Here is a 20,753-nt window from a genome sequence, read left to right on the forward strand (position 1 = left end):
TGTGCAACCGATGCTATTGTTCATTTCAAACAAAGCGAGGAAACACCTGGAATTTGGCGAAGCACCTGAAAGACGGTCGTATATTATGTTTGTTTGAGGCAGCTAGCATTGTTGCCATGAAACCAGCTAACGTTATGCTCCATGTAATGTTTGCGATAGCCTGTAATTTGTTAACAACGCTAATACATTGCAATGTTATAAACTACCTCCGAATGGGCCACCATTCATCGTCATTCAGCCCGTGTCCTGTCAGCAAAATATTGCCTAAGGTCACAAATAATTATTCAAATGTTCATGTTTTTAATAAATCTTTTTGGACTGCCACCATATCAGTGAATTTAAACTAATGCTTGCATACAGATTATAAGGTGTGTGTGTCTGTCTGTGTGTGCACACGCATGTCTGTGAGTGCGCGTGCGCGCGTGTGTCTGTGAGTGTGCATGTGTGACAATGAGTGGAGGTGCACTCCTAAATACGTGTGCGTCTGTGTGTGTGAGTGCGCACGCATTTAGGAGTGCACCTCCACTCATTGTCAGACAGTGTTTGATAACTAGAATACCCCCCCCCGCTCTCTCTCTCTCTCTCTCTCTCTCTCTTTGCCAGTATCAGCCAGAGGAGGATGTCCTCGAGGAGAGTTTTTAATTTATTTTTTTTATTTTTTTATTTTAATACCACACTGTGGTATCGACTTTGGTATCGAGTATCTTGTACTTTTGGTGGTATCGGTACCAACTACTAGATTTTTGGTACATCCCCAGTAGATACACCCTGCCTTAACATTATTCTGATTAAAGCAAATACTCCAGGGTCAGCCCAACTATAAAGGGTTAAAACCATTGGACACCATGGAAACAGTGAGTTCTTGCCAATCAACATCTTCGGAGAGTCCTCATCCATTAACAACTTCAAGAGTTCTCAGGAACTCAGGAAACTAAGGAAACATTGGCACCCATCAAGAGAGAGCCCATCCTTCAAGACCATAAAGTTCTCTCTCTCTCTTCTGCCAAACCTGAGCCTCAGCTGAGCCTGCAACAGTCTGCTCCTGCTAAACTTCCTGACTCTAGTCATGAAAGTGTCAAGGACCACCCCTCTGCTAATCAGCTGTGCTGCTGCAATCCATCTACAAAACTCCACTGGCATGAGTTTCACTCCATTTTCAACCAATCATCCTGATTGGTTTACGGAGATGGAACTCAAAAGCAACCAGACCACTGATAAATCATGGGGCACCCCCGAGACAACGATGTAATGACTGAATCCCCATCTAGAGCAACTTAAAAGCAAGTAGAGTACCTCCATATCCTAGTCAAGCCGGTGTATTTAATAGAGTCCTTCAAAAGGAAGCAAAGATCAAATTAATTGCTGATGGCTTGTTCAGGTCGAGGTCTAAGAACAGCATACAGTGTTGAAACTAGGGAGCCATTCATTCTGATTTTAATGGCAACTATCTGGTGTCTATATTTATGATTTACTGTCTTAAGCTGCCCAATCTTGTTACTGTTATCATAATTTGTGTTTAACATCAAGACCTTACTACTGGTGGAAATGGAAGTAATTTCCATTTCCACCAAAGATACATTAAGTTCAACTTATTGGTGGACAAATATATATATGTGTGTGTGTGTGTGTGTGTGTGTGTGTGTGTGTGTGTGTGTGTGTATATATATATATATATACTAAATATATCATTCATACTGCAAGCGAGAATACAATTCTCAAATGGTGTCTGTTTTGGCAGCATTGTTCAACTCTGGGTACGCAGGCAAATTCGTTGACCAAGAAACTGAACATGCTCCATATCCTCACACTAGCTCTGCAACACCCCCTCAGTATCCAAGCCATTGATGGAGGACCTTTCAGCAATGCCACCATCACTCACAATACACAGCCCCATTTCCTCCAAGGCAGTGCACTGCATCAGGAACTCATTTCCTTTCAGGTCACCCATACCACTAAGAACACCATCATTCTGGGGTTTCCATGGATGCAACTATATGAGCCACAAATATCATGGACTGATGTGAAAATCATTCACTGATCATCCTACTGCCACAACCACTGTCTCCAGCTACCTCAATTCATGATTGCATTGTAACAGTATGCAATCATGCATAGAATCATGCACCACTCTATATCCCACCAGAATATCATGATCTTCATGAAGTCTTCAGTAAATACAAGGATAGCAGTATGCCTCTGCATCAACCTTATGACTGTGCCATTGAGCTCCCGCCAGGAGTCATACCCAAATGTAACTGGATTTACCTGCTTTGATCACCAAACAACAGGTTATAGAGGACTATATTCAGGAAGCATTACAACAGGTGTACATTAGACCCTCCACACCTCTGGCCTCAGCTGGCTTCTTTTTTGTGAAGAAGAAACGGGGAGGTCTCAGACCCTGTATTGTTTATTGGGGCCTTAAGCAAGTACAGTCAAATACAGATACGCACTGGTCCCCTTAGCCCTCGCAAAGTTGTCCATCCATCCATCTTCTACCGCTTACTCCTTTTTCAGGGTCCCGGGGAACCTGGAGCCTATCCCAGGAAGCATCGGGCACAAGGCGGGGTACACCCTGGACAGGGTACCAATCCATCGCAGGGCACAATCACATAACTCTCACACGCCCATTCATATTATGTAATGCTGTATTGGCTTTCTTGTGCCCCCTCAGTGTTCCAATGTCTCCTCAACAACGTCCTATGGGGCATACTGGGAAAATAATATCATAGCTTAAATTGACAATATTTTGATGTACTCTCCAACAGCGTTGAGTGGGTAAGGTGTTTGCTGTTGCTGAGTGGTCCACACCCAAATCAGTGAAGGAGTTTTTTTTTTACAGATGGTTCATCCAGGGTTCAGCTCAGAAGACCATCCCCTACCAATCTATCCTCAGGAAAGGGGACAAATCTTTGGCCTGGAATGATGCAGCCTAAGAGGCATTCAGCAGGCTTATGACCAACTTCACCACAGCCCCAATCCCGAAACATCCAGATCCTTCACAATCCTTCATGGTTGACGTAGATGCCTCCAAGATGGGTGTGTGAGCCGTGTACTCACAAAGATCTGGTGACAAACCCAAACTCTCCCCTGTGGCATACATTTCCAGGAAGCTATCCCTTATGTAATGGAACTATGACATAGGGAACAGGGAACTACAGTTAAGCTGGTCTGATCATAGGAATCTGGATTACCTCAAGTCAGCCAAGTGTTTAAACCCTCACCAAGTCTGATGGGCCCTATTCTTTGCAATATTTCAGTTCACCCAGTCATGCAGGCCTGGCTCCAAGAACACACGCACTCCCTCTCATGTTTACATGCTGTGAGCCCCAAGGATGACAGTGAGGAACAAATCCTTCCCCCTTCATGTTTCTTAAGGGCAGTAACCTGAGATATCAATCAAGAAATAGCACACACTTCTCCACAGCAGGTTCCTAGTTTGAGCCCTCCCAACAAGTCATTTGTGCCCCCTGCCCTATGAGAAACTCATCACATGGGTGCACAATGTCATAGCCACAGGACACCCAGGGGCCCACAGAACATAACACTTGCTATAAGAAGTACTGGTGGCCCAACATGCTAAATGACATGCAACGTTTCATCTCCTTCTGCACTGCCTGTGCACAATCCAAGGTCCCTCAAGCCTTGCTGGCCGGTAAGCTCACGTCTTTGCCATTGCTACAATGGCCTTGGTCCTACCTGGGCATGGATTTCATCCCGGACCTCCCAGAGTCCAACGGGAACACAGTCATCCTGTATACTGTATCTTGTTAAAATTCAAATGGCCTGCCCGTGCGCTGTCACTATGTAATGAGCAAATCTATGCTATCTACACAGCCTCTGTGTATACAAAGGTACTCCTATCTTTGGAAAGCTAAGATTCTTGTGATTCAATTGATAGAAACCGTTTTGAGATACATCACAATCACAACAGCAATCACAATCACAATCACAATCACAACAGCAGCTGCAATCAATGTCTCTGACAGACCACCGATATACAAACAAACACTTACGAAATGGAGGCAACTCACCTCATATGAAGCCTCATAGAAATCCACTGATCAATAAAATCCTGACAAAAACAATTTTCTTACACTGGTAAAGGTCTGACCAATCCAATTATATAAAATATATAGTCCATCTTTCAAAAGAGACCAAAACCATGCATGTACTCCAAATGGCCCAAGAACAGCTTTAATTTTACTTTGGGTATGCCTTGGCTAAGCATTTTAGGCTAATTTTACTAGAGCTTTACAATATGAGAATATACAGAAAAATGCTCTAGCAAGATGCTTACAGGTTTGATTATATTTACAGATATCCCCTGTATCACAGCACACAAGAACTAGAAAATTACAGCCAAAAGCAGCACAATGTGGCATTCTTTTCCTGTTGTGGGGCTAGTGGTAATTATGTTGAGTGCTCAAGTGCAACTATTTTACATCATCGTCTCACTGCATTATGCATGTCACGTAATGGCGGCCTCTGTAGGTTAAAATATGTATTAAATATTAAGGAATTTTAAAGTAATTAACATGTTTCATGTGTTTCTAACAACGTATTTTAGTAGGAGAGAGCAATTATTGCGTGTTAAGGCTTACAGGTCTTCATAGTCATGGTTCCTTTGAAAATTGGGATAAAGAGAAACCACATCATTTGCTCTTCTAAAGTTCCCCATGTCTCAATAGGGTTTTCCCTATTTAAATGATAACACAGGCAGAAGCCCAGAGGGGTGTTGGATGTGATTTAAGAAAACTGAGAGAATGGTCCAAAGTGCAGTAAAAATTAAGTTCAGTACATCTTAGATCTGTGAATTTCCACACAGTGGGCCACTCATAGGGGGAGAATTTACTTCAGGCTCAGGAGAGCCACCAATGACTCTCTAATAGACACTCCCAACTAAGACAGTTTGCACTGGCAGATAAAGTCTTAAGTTTTGTTCTCACCTCTAGCTCAAAATTATTTGCAAGCAACAAGGAGAGTGGAAGAAGTCAATTATGAGGTTTTGCACAGAGAGTGGGGGAACTCAACAGGTACAGTGGTACTTGAAAGTTTGTGAACGCTTCAGAATTTTCTACATTTCTGCATAAATATGACCTACCACTACATATCCTTGAGTAGCAAAAGCATGTGAACCTTTGCTTTCAGCATCTGGTTTGACCCCCTTCTGCAGCAATAACTTCAAAAAATGTTTCTGGGTTTCCTCACATTAACTGCTTGCTTCAGGTCCTTCCACAACATTTCTATTGCATTAAGGTCAGGACACTGGCTTGGTAATTCCAAAACATTAACTTTATTCTTCTTTAACCATTTTTGGTAGAATGACTTGTGTGCTTAGGGTAATTGACTTGCTGTATGATCCATTTTCTCTTGAGATTCAGTTCACGGACAGATGTCTTGACATTTTCCTTCAGGGTTTGCTGATATAATTCAGAATTCATTAATCCATCAATGATGGCAAGCTGTCCCAGCCCAGATGCAGCAAAACAGGCCCAAACCATGATACTACCATCCCATGTTACACAGATGGGATAAGGTTCTTATGCTGGAATGTATTGTTTTCCTTTCTCCAAACATAACACTTTTCATTTAAAACAAAAAGTTCTAATTTGGTCTCATCTCTCCAGAAAACATTTTTTCCAATAGCTTTCTAGCTTGTCTACATGATCTTTGAACTATAGCCAGGCAGCAATGTTCTTTTTGGAGAATTGTGGCTTTCTCCTTCCATTGTTGTTGTTGGACAAAGGTCCTTGCTCAATGATGGTCAGATCAAAATGGCATAATAAGCAGAAGTAGTTTTTTTTTTTTTTTTTTAAAAAAGAGGAACTAGAAAAAGGGTTACCTTAAAAGTAATTATATATATATATATATATATATATATATATATATATATAAATATATATATATATATATATATATATATATATATATATATATTCTGGGTGTGGAAATCACCCAGAAATCAAGTGTATTGGTATTTAGGCAAACCAGGGGTGTTTCCATTGTTTGAAAGGGAGCCCCGTTACGTTTTTTTTTTTTTTTTAGATCACTTTGGGACATCTCACTGTGTGGATCTTGTCTGGTGGACAATAAATTGGACCCTTTCTTTTCTCACTCATGGTTCTTTGTGTTTTTCTTCATCCACAAGCTGATCTAATGTAAGTACTTGACTTATTAGTGTTTAACATTTGGAAAGACAAAAAAAAAAGAAACAACATTGTACAGTGTTCTCCTGATGGTGGACTCACATTAACATTAGCCAGTGTGAGAGAGGCCTTTAGTTGCTTAGAAGCTATTGTGTGTTCCTTTGTGACCTCGTGGACTATTACATATTTTGCTCTTGGTTGATCACTCCTGATGAGGGTAACAATAGTCTTGGATAAATACTGGATCATTTTCCCCAATAAATAAGTGACCAATAAATATGTGACTTTGTCACAGCTCTAGTTAAGATGTCAGCAGCCTTCAAGTACCTTCAATACTTCTGTCCTAAGCTGTCTGAGGCAAGGCCAAAGCCAGTGTGTCATATCACAGCAAACCAGGGACTCCATTTTCCAGAATGCACCACCAACTACAAACATGGCCGAAGAGGACTAGACTAATACCCCCCCCCCCCCCCCCCCCCCTTTGCCTTGCCTGTTTTTACATGTTTGCCTGATCGTATGACCCTTGTTTGTTGAATGTTGTGGATTATCATAAATAATAAATAGAGAGGACACAATAGGTAACTAATCATTAAGTAAAGAGCCAGTGAAATTTGCCCTGGCACACACACTCACCCTGTTGCTCCTCTGCACGCTCAGATCTGCCCTCAGCCTCATCACTGATCTTGCTGGTGATAGGGCTGGACACATAGAGCTTGTTGATATCCAGTGTGGTCTTGCTGAAAGGTGTAATGGCTGAGTACATGCTGGCATATCCATTGGAGGAACAAGTAAGTGCAGCAAGGTCCAGTGCCTTGCCACCTGTGATGATGGGAATGTTGAGTGAGAGCTTGCGGCGCCTGTTTGGAGAAGAAGTCTTGCCAAGGGCCAGTGGAGGAGGTGAGGAGAACTTACGGCTGGCACGGGGTGACTTGGGTGGTTCACCATATATCAGCTTAGTATTCTGGCTGCTGGCGAAGAACAGTTCTAAAGAGCTGTGCAATCAGAGAGAGAGAGAGAGAGAGAGAGAAAGAGAGAGAGATGGGGTGGCTGATATAAAAATTCTCAGTAAACATTTATGAAAATTTTTATGAAAAGTGCCAAGCATACAGAAAACACACAAAGTTGTAGTGGGGAGCTGTTCAGCTGTTCAAATTGAAACAACTTTATATTATGCATAAGTCATTATGGAACTTAGATGTCTGACAAATTAAAGGAAGGAACACCAAAAAGTGGTCAATATGATTTTGGGCCACCACAAGCTGTCCAAACAGCTCCAGTGTTCTTCAGCATAGAATCTTTAAGTCTCTGGAAATATACTGGAGGGATGCAACACCAAAAGATATTCCCTATACGTTTTTTTTGGATGATCGTGGTCCCCATTTTCTCTTATAGTTGGTTATCTGCCAATTCCCACTCATTAGCTAGCTCTCCCATCTCCCACACAACAGCTACCAACCAGGGAGGGTTAGGCCAAACACTTTCTTCCTTGTGGTATGCCCCAGTCTACAGTTAGGGACAATAACAGAACAAATTATGATTGGGGAAAAAAAGGTGAATGGAAAATGTACACTGGCAAGAATATTTTGGTTCAGGAATTGTAAAGTGTGAGTATATGTGTATATATATACTGTAATTATCCACCTTGCATTTATATATATATATATATATATATATATATATATATATATATATATATATAAATGCAAGGTGGATAATTACAGTCACCAGAAATCAGGTTCCCTGGTTGAGTAGTGGACTTGGAATGTACTGTATATATAAAATGTTTGCAAAATCTAACAACAACAAAAAAAAACACAAATGATTATATACAGAACAGACATGAAAGATAAAGGGCAGAGACTTATCTGAAAGTTCACACCAAAGCAAATGGGTCATACACCAAAGGTCAACAACAACAAGGAAATCACACAAGCAAATCATAGCAAATGAACACTAGGCTGTCAGTGTTCTGTCCAGTGGTGCCCTTATACTGGCGCATCAATGATGTAAGCACACCTGCAGGCAGTGGGGGGTGACATAGCTGGAACACGGAAGTAACACGGCAGCACCTGGACAGAGGACAAAACACGGAACACAGGCACACACACAGAAAAGGGGCTGAGCATAACACCCTGACCCACAAATGTGAAGCTTGTGCATGGGCTTCACCACTCTAATCTCCATACCCCAAGTAACTCCTCTAAAGGGCATCAGCCATGATGTATTCTGGACCCTTTTTGTGTACAATAGATAAATTGAAATCTTGTACAATGAGGGACCAATGCATAAACTGCTGGTTAGCATTACACATCTGGCATTAACACACAAAGGGGCTGTTGTCTGTAAAAATGATAATGGGCAAAAGACTCCTACCCAGGTAGACTTCAAATTGCTGTAGTGCTAAATGTAAAGCAAGTGCCTCTTTCTGAACTGTGCTGTAATTAAGTTGGTGGCCCCCAAATTTCATAGACAAATAACTAATGGGAGGATCAATCCCCTGACCATCCCTCTGAAGGAGAACGGAACCTGCCTTGTTCTGCTCCCATCCACCTCTAATTCAAAAGGCTTATCAGGTGACCAAAGTCAGGTGTGGCAAGAGCTGGGAAGCTGCATACCAATACTTTTATGGATTCGAAGTCTGACTGGCATTCAGGTGACCAAACAAGGGATTAGTAGAGCTGAGTATAAAAGAAGCAAAAGTAGAAGTCAGAGGCAAGTGGGGTAACTGGAACTTGCCAGTATTTTGTAAGCAGATACAGTTTAGCTACAAAGTTTGCAGAGCCTACACAGTCTACACATGTGTCAATACAGGGAAGGGGAAACAAGTCAGCCTTAGTGGCTACATTAACTTACCTATATAGTGGTGCTTGACAGTGTGTGAAACCTTTAGAATTTTTTATATATCTTCCTAAATATGACCTAAAACATCATCAGATTCGGAAGTCCTAAAATTATATAAAGAGAACCCAATTAAACAAATGAGACAAAAGATATTAAAAGATATTATACTTGGTCATTTATTTATTGAGGAAAATGATCCAATATAGAAAATTCTAAAGGGTTCACAAACTTTTGAGCATGACGAATTGGGCTTCGGCACTAACAAAAAAAGAACTGTACATTCTGGCTAGGAACAGTCAGAGCATGTTCATTAAATAACCAGTCTCCTCTTTCATTATCACATGCTCATGGCCATTTATACAATATGGATGTTGTCAAATAGGAGAATATTCACCTACCTCACCATCATGCTCAATTAACACAATGTGAGAGGGAACATCTGAAAAAAGCAAGGGAATTCTTATAATTAAAACTGTAATATCTCGCTAATTGTTGAGGGCAAAAGCTTTTCATGTAACTGGCTTAGCTATTCAGAATTTGTGAGGTGTATGCAAAGAAGACAATTTCTTCCTAAATGAAGACCATCAAAATCAGGTGAGTTATTGGAAGCCAGAACATTAGAAACACCTGCAGACAAAACAGCCGAGGGAGACGCTGACTCAGGGAGGGGTGCAAGTATGGTACTTCTTCTAAAGATTAATGTGACAAGTTTATGTTTTTGATCCGGAGTGTTAAAGATTTAAATAGTAGGACAGAGTTTTTCCTTAATCTCATAAGGACCAGTGAACCTGCCTTGGAGTGAGTACCCCACGACCACAATAATGCTAGAACCTAGTCTCCAACAGAAAATTAACACTCCAAAGCCTTCCGATCATAATGTCTTTTCATCCCTTCCTGTGATGAAAACGTCCAAAGCTTGTTTGGTTGTGCTGTGTGCAAGACTCAAATGCTCCCTGAGCAAACTGACATAATCTAACAGACGGTGGAGCAGGCAATAACCACTGCTCCTGCAATGCTTTTAATGGCAAAAAAATGGAGTGTCCAAAGACATGCTCAGAAGGACTAAAATAAGTGCATTACTGTACAGCACCGCAAAGTGAAACAAACTGCACTCCCTCATCCCAATATTTTCCTAGCTCCAAGCAGTATGTCCTAATGGTGTACAGCTGCATCTTAAAAAATTTGAATAACATGTAAAAGTATTTTTTTTCTGTAATTTAATTCAAAAAGTCAAACTTTCATATACTCTAGATTCATTACACATAAACAGAAATATTTCAAGCCTTTTTTTTGTTTTAATCTTGATGATTACAGCTTTCAGCTCATGGAAATAAAAAATCCAGTATCTCAAAATATTAGAATAAAGAATATATAATAGAGAAATGTTAGCCTTCTGAAAAGTATAATTTATGCACTCAATACTTGGACAGGAACCTTTTGCACTAATTACTGCATCAATGCAGTGTGGCATGGAGGCAATGACCCTGTCGCACTGCTGAGGTTTTATGGAAGCCCAGATTGCTTTGATAGCGGCCTTCATCTCATCTGTACTGTTGGCTCTGGTGTCTCTCATAGATTCTCTATGGGGTTCAGGTTAGGCAATTTGGCTGGGCAATCAAGCACAGTAATACCATGGTGAACAAACCAGTTACTGGTTGGCACTGTGGGCAGGTGCCTGGCACTGTGGGCAGGTGCCAAGTACTGCTGGAAAAGGAAATCAGCATCTTCAAAAAGTTTGTCAGCAGGTGGAAGCATGAAGTGGTAAATGGTAATGGTAAATGGTAAGTGCTCTAAAATCTCCTAGTAGATTTTTTACATTGACTCTCGACTTGAGAAAACACAGTGGATGAACACCAGCAGATGACATTGGACCCCAAATCATGACTGACTGTGGAAACTTCACACTGGACTTCAAGCAGCTTGGATTCTGTGCCTCTCCACTCTTCCTCCAGACTCTGGGACCTTGATTTCCAAATGAAATGCAAAATGTACTTCCATCTTCCCCATGATTGTGGTTGTGTGTACTGAACCAGGCTGAGAGATTAAAGGCTCGGGAAACCTTTGCAGGTGTTTTGAGTTAATTAGCTGATTAAAGTTCTTATCAGATCAACATTTTTGTATTATAAGTTCTTTATTCTACAATTCTGAGATTCTGAATTTTTGATTTCCATGAGCTGTAAGCCGTAATCAAGATTAAAACAAAAAAAAGGCTTGAAATATTTCACGTTATGTATAATGAATCTAGAATATATGAAAGTTCCACTTTTTGAATTAAATTACGGAAAAAAATTAACTTTTCTACAATATTCAAATTTTTTGAGATGTACCTGCACACATTGCACTGTAAAATTACAAAATGTACACAAAAATTATATAAATTATATACAGAAAAGAGACAAAAAATAAAGGGGTCAGACTAATCTCAAAGGTCACATACAAGCAAAAGGGTCATACAACAAAAGACAATTACAACGAGGAAATCACACAAGCAAATTATAGCAAATGTGCACTAGACTGCTGGCGTTCTGCCCACTGGTGCCCTTATACTGTCACAACGATGGCGTAATAACACCTGCAGATGGTGGGGGTGACTTAGCCGGAACCCAGAAGTAAGACAGCAGCACCTGGACAGAGAACAAAACACTGAACACAGACACAAACACACACACACACATAAAAGGGGCGGAGCATAACACTTGGAAACATGTGAAGAGAGCTACTGTATCTTTTTAAACCGATCACAGGCCAATGTAACACAATCTGTGGGAATCTGCCCTCTTCCACATACATGAACTCACAGAGGCCCACCATTATTTAATGTGGCTCTGACTGACAGAGGAATGAGTAATGCCATACCTCCCACCCAGAGAACAATTTTGCTCTTCAGGACTCCCAGCCACTGATGGCTATGGCATAGTTGGGATTTACAATTTGCTGGTGATATGGTCAACATGTTTCTGTTCTCTAGCCCCAATTTATGTAATTTTCATCAGACCTTTCATCAGTGAACCCTTGTGCACTGTGGATGAGGACAGGGTCATCCTAGGAGAGTCCACTCCCATTGGGATAGACAAGTTTCAGCATATTATAAAGAAGATTAGTCAGTGATAAATTTGGATGGATTTGTAGTGACTCTTTCAACTGGGGACAAGTTGACCCAAACCATGGCAACAAAATGTCCTCACAGCATAACAGAACCACCCACTGTTCCTTTAATTTGTCACATCTCTACATTGCCATAAAAAGAGCATTTACAGAAATACTGAGTTTGATTTTCTTGGAAAGCAGTGACAAAGGCAAATCATATGGTTTGCAGAAGATTGCATTCTTCACTGAAAAAATACAGTATGAATATATAATAATTATTTTACTAAAGTAGCACTCAAAGATGTGATCACAGTGTTTTATTATCTTATTCTTTGTATGTGCTACTCTAACTAATTTTACTCTAACAGTTTAGCATGCTGATTTATCACTCATTTGCAGGGAGTTTCCTACCTATTTTGCTGTTTAAGTTATGCTTTGTTTTTTTTCTTTTTCATCAATAACAAAAAATATTGTCATATTTTTCACTCTCCCCTTCTAGCACATTTTCATTTTCTCAAAGAATGCTTTTGCTTGTTTTGTTTTTTTGTCTAAAGTAGAGGCCATCCATATCCGATCTGCCTAAAATAATCTCAACAAAGCTTTGACTAAAATACTTTTAACATGACATTCAACTTGTTCAGCGTGTTGAGCGAAGGATGTGTAGTTATTCTTCCTCCATTATTAGTAGTAGCTTTATTTGTGATACGTATATATTAGTTAGCACTCTGATGGAGAAGATTGCAGCATTAGAGGTGCACATTCAGACACTAGAGAAGGTTAGCAAGAGCGAGAGTATCATTGTTTTGGGAAGGAGAAAGTCTGGATGCCTTTGGTGAAGATCACGAACCCCCAACTCTGGCATTAGAGCCGTCACAGTGGGGCAAATAGTGATGATTAGAGCTTAGAGCAGGTTATGGTCGCAGCTGGATGTCCAAGTGGTGCACTGAAAACAATGTGAGCTTTATTGATAATTGGAGTAGTTTTGAGGGCAAGACTAGACTGTTAGGATGGGATGGTCAGGAAGGTGCTGCTCTCATTTCTTGCACCATGGCTCATAATCTTAGAACAGGCCTAGTTAATTGATGACAAGCCAAGCCAATGCCAACTAACCATCTACTAGTGTCACGATCTTGCTGGCAGATGGTGCTGTGGCGACAACGTGCACAAGCGGCTTCAGAGCGCGCATGTGCACGTGCTTGAAGTGTGCATGGACGCTAAACTGTGTCAAGTGTTGCCAGCTGTCGGCAATTAAGAGAACGCTGACTGGTTATTTAAACCCCTCCTGTTGAGAAGAAGAAGACGGAATGTATAATGGTGCCAGGTTGTGATGTTGCCATGCTCTGTCTGTTTTCCTGTACCTTAGCTTATGCTTTGTTAAGAGTGTTTATGCCATGCCAGAGTTAAGAGTGTTTATAATATGCCTAGTTGAGAGTGTTTATGCCTTACCATAGTTAAGAGTGTTTCTTTGTTTAATGAGTATTCATGCCCAAGTTAAAGGAGTGTTCTTGTTCTAGTTAAATGATGTGTTCATGCTCTAGTGAAATGATGTTTTCATGCCATAGTTAGGTGAGTGTTTCCTGCCATAGTTAGAGGAGTGTTTCATGCCTGAGTTAATTGAGTGTTTCATGTTAAGGTCTGGTTCTAAGTTTGGTGCTCCCCGCCTCATTTCTAGTTAAAGGAGAAATGTTTAAGTTAGTTAAACGTGGTAGAATTCCCACACCCTGTTTAAGTTTCCTGTTCTTTGCTTGAGTTCGAGTTTTCTGTTTAGACCTTGTTTCCTGCCTCCTCGTGTGTTGACTTAAGTGGCAAATAAAGAGTCCTGTGTCGTAACAGAATGCCACGCCAAACCATGGAAGTAGCAGGAAGTCACCATATTGGGAGGCATTCAGACTACTGGCCGCATTTCCAGTCCATGCAGTTCCCACAGAGGTTCACTGCTGGACTCCCACCGGTGACAGCGGGATTGGGGAGTTACCCGCTGGAATTCCTCTGCAGTTGCCAGGTTTATTTCTGCAGCCTGGCATATCCCAAGCCTACCAAGAGCCAGTGGATCGGGTCCTTGGTGTCCCGGTTTTGCGAACCGGCCAGGGACTGGGCGGAGGAACTGGTGAGTGCTGGGTCCCCCGCTCTCCAGGATGTCACCCAGTTTGCGGAACTGTTTGTCGAAGAGTTCTACCGGCCTGGACATCTTCGTGGTCTGGATCTGCTGGGGTGGTGGGTCGATGGAAAGCCCCAGGCTGACCCGCCCTTCCACCCTTTCTACAAGTTGGTGGACATGCTAGACTCCGCAGCTCCCAAGTGGGTGAACATGCCTGAATCCGCAGCTTCGCATCAGGTTCCAGTCAACGTGGTGGAGAGGACACTGAGATGCATGTCTGAGGGCTGCGGGAGGGAGACTCAGTTACAATACCCCACATGCAAGCAACTGGGTCTCCAAGAAGCATTCTACTGTTCAAAGGAATGCATCAAGAGCAGCTGATGGGAGCATAAATGCCTACACCAGAAAGCCCGTGCAGAACTCAAGACCGAGGTCAACCTGACGACCTCTGGGCCCCCGTCTGAGGTTAACCTGGCGACCTCAGAGCCCCAGCTTGAGACCTATGGGGTGGTCTCAGCTCCACAGCTCCAGCCCAAGGTCAACCTGGTGACCTCTGGGCCCTAGCTTCTGACCTGCGGGGAGGTCTCAGCTCCAGAGCTCCAGCCTGAGGTCAACTTGGTGATCTCGGAGCTCCAGCCCAAGGTCAACTTGGCGACCTCGGAGCTCCAGCCAGAGCTCTACGGGGAGGTCTCTGCCACCGAGAAAGCTGCCCCGTTGTCCTGTCCCGCCGAGGAGGCTGTCCTGTCCCGCAGAGGAGGCTGTCCCACTGTCCGGCCCCACCGAGGAGGCTGTCCCACTGTCCGGCCCCACATAGGACGTCCCTCCGAGCTCCAGCCCCGGAGAGCTCATCCCTCCGAGCTCCGGCCCCGCAGAGGACTTCACCCGGTGTTCCAGTCCCGCTGAGGACGTCACCCAGCATTCCAGTCTGCTGAGAAAGGCACCAAAGCTTCAGTCCAACTGGGGGTGGTGCACCGCCTGTCTGCTGCCCGGTGGAGGCACCCTGTTTTCCAATGCATCAAGAGACAGATTACACAGGGGCCCAGGACCCCCGTTGGAGGGGGGGTTCTGTCATGATCTCCCCGGCAGATGGCGCTGTGGTGACAACGTGCATGAGCGGCTTCAGAGCGCGCACGTGCACATGCTTGAAGTGCACATGGATGCTAAAACTGTCATTAAGAGAATGCTGACTGATTATTTAAACCCCTCATGTTGCTGCGCACGTTGTGCGGCATTAAAGCAAAGTAGAGAAAGGACAAACAGAGAAGAAGACGGAATGTATAAAATGGTGCCAGGTTGTGATGTTGCCATGCTCTGTCTGTTTTCCTGTTCCTTAGCTTATGCCTTGTTAAGAGTGTTTATGCCATGCCTAGTTGAGAGTGGTTATGCCATGCCTAGTTGAGAGTGGTTATACCATGCCATAGTAAAGTGTTTTTTGCAATACCTTGTTAAGAGTGTTTATGCCTCGCCATAGTCGAGTGTTTCTGTCTTTTGCTTGATGAGTATTCTTGCCTAAGTTAAAGGAGTGTTCATGCTCTAGTGAAATGATGTGTTCATGCCGTAGTTAGATGAGTGTTTCCTGCCATAGTTAGAGGAGTGTTTCCTGCCAGAGTTAACTGAGTGTTTCATGTCAAGGTCTGGTTCTGAGTTTGGTGCTTCCCGCATCATTTCTAGTTAAAGGAGAAATGTTTTAGTTAGTTAAATGTGGTAGAGTTCCCACACCCTGTTTAAGTTTCCTGTTCTTTGCTTGAGTTCGAGTTTTCTGTTTACACCTTGTTTCCCACCTCCTCATGTGTTGACTTAAGTTGCAAATAAAGACTGTACTCCTGCGCTTACTTCCTGTCTTGAGTCCTGTATCGTAACAGCTAGACTTTGTCTATTCCCAAAGTTAAACAATAATGTGGAAATACTCATTTGTTTTAGTAACATATTTAGCATAAAATTAGATCATACCGAATGCACAGCCAGCACCTTTGATCTGAAGCTTGGAAGGTTCTGTATTAGATCTCTTACATCTAAATTGTATATTGTACTGTCAGGACTTTAATATACTGTTTACTAATAGAAGTTAATAAAAAATAATCCTAGATTCTTATTTACTATCAACATTTCCTAGCTATGACTATGAATTTTTTTCTAGAAATTCTAGAAATGTAATTTCACTGTAAAGCCTGAAATCAAAGGAATTTCTTTAAAAAATGAATTAGATACTGGTGCAGCAGTCTTTTTTATATCATAGACATATTGTGCAATGTTTAACCACTTACCTCTCCATTCCACTGACATTGTACTGAGAACCTATACAGGGGAGGTTTTGTGTCCTCAAGGAGTCATAAACTTTCGAGCGAAAATGAACAAGCAAATGAGAGTATGTGTTTGCATGTGGTAAAGGGACCCACCATTGTTGGGAAAAGAGTGATCGCACAAAATCCAGCTGAACTGGAAAGAAATTAAGTATATAAAACAACCAACACTGGGATCTGTGTTGAAGAAACCTGCTGAAGTTTTTTTCCTAAAGAATTAGGAGTGATGACAGGCACTGAAGCGATACCTGAGCATAAACCAAAAATTCTTTTATTCAAGAGCTGTCCGTCACACTTCGGCAAAAAGTTGATGATGAATTAAAACACAGAGTGGGGCATTGTCACCAGTCCAATATTCTGAATGGGCTACTCCAATTGATCCGGTGGTAAATAAAAATGGTGCAGTGCGATTCTGTGGAGATTTTAAACTGACATTTTAAACTGTATTATGCATTGAACGTTATCCGATACAACTTATCGAAGATCTTTTTTGCAACATTGGCTGGAGGATAACATTTCAGCCAACTGGATTTGTCCAATGCTTATTTGCAAATGCAAGTGGATGAAACATCACAAAACTACTCACCATAAACATACAAAAGGGATTATTTTCTTACAATCACCTTCCATTTGGAATAGCTTCAGCTCCAGCTATTTTTCAGAGAGCAATGGACCAAGTGCTGCAAGGACTACCTAATGTATACTGTTACCTTGATGGTATCCCAGTGACCGCAGAACTGATGTTAAACGTCTGGAACATCTAGATGCAGTCTTTGGACAATTGAAAGAGTTTGGATTACAAGTTGAGAAGGACTTCTTTAAAAAGTCTCTAGAGTATCTGGGATACATCATTGATTCTACTGGGCTGCACAAATCACCAGAGAACATGAAAACCATTAGGCCCTGACTCTTACTATCCTCACTCAAATAAAAGATCATTCCTTGGTTTGATTAATTATTATGGACGATTTATACCTAATCTGTCGTCTGTTTTGAATCCATTGAATGACTTGTTGGGGAAGGGAAAACCATGGTTGTGGTTAGCAGAATGTGAAGTAGTCTTTAGGAAGGCAAAAGGGGAACTGGTGTCTTATAAAGTATTGATCCACTATGACCCATGACACCGTATTCAGTTGACATGTGATGCATCACCCTATGGAGTGAATGCTGTTATTTCACATGTCCTAACCATTGGGGAAGAAAGGCCCATAGCTTTTGCCTCACAAACAAGGCTGAAAAAAATTATGCCCAAATAGAACATGAAGCATTAATGACTGTGTTCAGAGTAAGGAAATTTCACCAGTATTTGTATGGACAGAAATTTATACTCCTCTCTGATCATCATCCTTTAACCACCATTTTTGGTTCTCAAAATGCAATTTCATTCATGGCTGCTCCAAGAATGCAAGGATGGACTTCTTTCTGCACACAATTATGTGGTACAGTACAGAAAAGCTTTGCGCCATGCCAATGCGGATGGTCTTTCAAGACTTCCTTTGCCTGTGCAACCTAAAAAAAATGTAGACACCATTGATGTGTTTTACCTAAAGCAATTAGAGCCACAGCCTGTAAGCACTGCTAATGATCATCGAGAGATAAAGGTTGATCCTACCTTATCCGTAGTATTTGACTTGGTCATGAGAGGAAACGGCACATCAGAATTAAATCAAAATCATGAGTTTGCACCTTTTCTGACTAAGTTAAAATAACTAACGGTGTAGCAAGGGGGCTTAATGTGGGGTATGTGGATGATTATTCCCCATAAGCTACAGTCAAGAGTGCTACAAGAATTGCACACTGGTTATCCTGGTGTGGTGCAAATTAAGGCTATTGCACACAGTTATGTATGGTGGCCCAGTCTGGCTGTTGATATTGAGCAACAAACAAAGCATTGTCAATCTTGTCAACTGCTTCAAGAAACACATCCATCGATCTGGACAAGCCAGCCATCCAACAAATTCATATCGATTTTGCAGGATATAAAGATCATACATATGAAGATCCTATGTATCTTGTAGTGATCAATGCACATTCCAAGTGGCCTGAAGTGCAGATAATGGAATCCACCAACCATCAACAAAACTGAGCCAAGCTGAGAGATTTGTGCAGTCTTTAAAACATACACATAACTGTTCTAAAGGAAATGGGGTTATCCAGGAAAGAACAAAAATATTCCTACTCACTTATCGCAACACCTCGCATTTTACAACAAAATAGTCTCCATCTATACTCTTCATGGGTCGTCAGTTGAGAACTCACTTAGATGCTCTAAAACCTGATGTAGCATCTGTGGTAAAATACAACCAGAGTCTTCAAATACAGTAAAGAAATGTATGATCCAATCACAGGCAGTCTGAAGTGGGAGATTCTGTATTGGCTTGGGTCATGATTTCCCAGGGGTGAAGGATATACACCAGGAGTGGTGGCTTCCCAAACAGTGCCGGTATATATGTCGATAGTACCGGTATATATATTTCCAATGTCTTATACAGTAGGCATGGGAAACACTGGTCACTGGAAAAGGCATGCTGACCAACTGACATCACATCAAAGACCACTTGATTCTCAAAAGTCAAGTGAATCTGAAAGTGTTGTTCAGACTACGTCGGATGTTACTGATGTTATTCCATCTTCATCAGGACAACAATCTCTGGTTACTCCAGACATTTCATAAGTTACCAGCCATTTCCCCTTCAGTGAAAGGGGGAATACATTATCCTTCTAGAGTGATTAAACCACCTGATTAGATGATGCTGTCAGATTGCAAGAGATTACATCTTATGCTTAAATTATAGTCTGTTTCATTATGGGGCAGAATAATTCCCTGAACTAGCTTGAGGATAGGTGTAGTCTACCCCTTCACTCTAGTTGTAGATTTTGTTGTTACTGAAAAATAAATTTAAATGCATGTTGTTAAAATTTATTTTATATATGTTATTATGATGTTTATCGTAATAAGGGTGGGGGAAATGTTATATAAGGATCTATTGTCGGAGTATGTCTATAGGGGGCATTGTTGAGTATGTAGTTATGTATACATAAACATATATATGTCGATGACATGTTAATAAAAGCTAAGTAAGTATTGAAGAAGACACCTTGTTTGGTGTGTGTATGACTGACCTATACCACATTTGTAATATTTTATGAGTGGCAGACATAACACCAATAACAAAATTGAAAATATTAAGCAAAAAGGGAAAAAAAAGACTATCAATTAAAGCCACACAATTTGATAAGTAACCATGTAGATGAAAATATAACCACATCAGATCAGTGAATAGAATGCTTTACTCACTTTACTCACTTTACTCACATCATCAACTTGTGTACTAGATCCCTTAAAAACTATTTCTTAAAACAGATTCTACCAGAAACAATCAAACCTGTATTACAAATAGTAGCTTATTTGCACTGGCTATATACCCTAGTCCTTTAAAGTAGCAGTGCAGCACAGAAGTAATGCTCATACCTACAGTACATAGGAAGTACATGGTCCAGTTACAAGCAAGAGTCTTTCCCTGTTTTTCCCTTCCCGATGTTTCTAGTGTTTTTATTCCCACATATTTCTTATTGGGGGACTAGCGCTCCACTTCTCAAGCTTTCCGCTTGAATCTTTGGACTCACCTGCTCCTCATCAGCTCGCCAATCAACAGTGTATATAAACCCAAGTTCTTCAGCCACTCATTGCCAGATTGTTTTGGTTTCCAGTGCGGTACACTTCCGGCCATCCTCACAATTTATCTTACATTGTTATTTAGTGTTTTCCTGATTATTCATCGTGTTATCCTGATCTCCCTCTACCAAGGCCCCCAGAGTGTTGCAAAGTACTCTGTGGAGTCCCATGTCCTGGCTGCCGAGTCTGGGTGTAATGAGGAGGCGCTCCAGGGTGTGTTGTAGAGTGGCCTCAACTAACAAGTGAAGGACAAACTAACCCTGAAGGATGAGTCAGACTTTATTGACACACTCATCTCTCTTGCCATCAGGTTGGATAACCACATGGAACATGGAATGGCACAGGGAGAGAGCCAGAGCTCAGTCTGGCCCCTGAGTTCCTACCCACTCTCCTTTGCCCAGAGAAGAACCCATGCAGCTGGGCCAGGCCTAGCTCACCCCTGCCAAGCATGACTGAAGATTCAAGGCAGGCAAATGTATCTACTGTGGGGAATGGGCCCACTTTTGGCAACCCTCTCTTGCAAAAAGGAGGGGCTCAGCAGTAAAGAAGCGGCTACTGGGGAGCCAGATATCCAGTTCATATGTCCCTGTACTCCGCTTCCA

General features: G+C 41.7%; 1 protein-coding gene across 1 annotated transcript in view; it reads right to left on the reverse strand.

Moving 5' to 3' along the window:
* rasgrf1 (Ras protein specific guanine nucleotide releasing factor 1) overlaps positions 1-20,753 on the reverse strand; it is a 444,677-nt gene that overhangs the window by 74,069 nt on the left and 349,855 nt on the right. Inside the window, exon 15 of the mRNA XM_017465599.3 lies at positions 6,783-7,141. Coding sequence (XP_017321088.3) covers positions 6,783-7,141 — 359 coding nt within the window. The remainder of the gene's footprint in view (positions 1-6,782; positions 7,142-20,753) is intronic.

This window comes from Ictalurus punctatus, chromosome 4 (genome assembly GCF_001660625.3).
Source record: "Ictalurus punctatus breed USDA103 chromosome 4, Coco_2.0, whole genome shotgun sequence".
Lineage (NCBI taxonomy): Eukaryota > Metazoa > Chordata > Actinopteri > Siluriformes > Ictaluridae > Ictalurus > Ictalurus punctatus.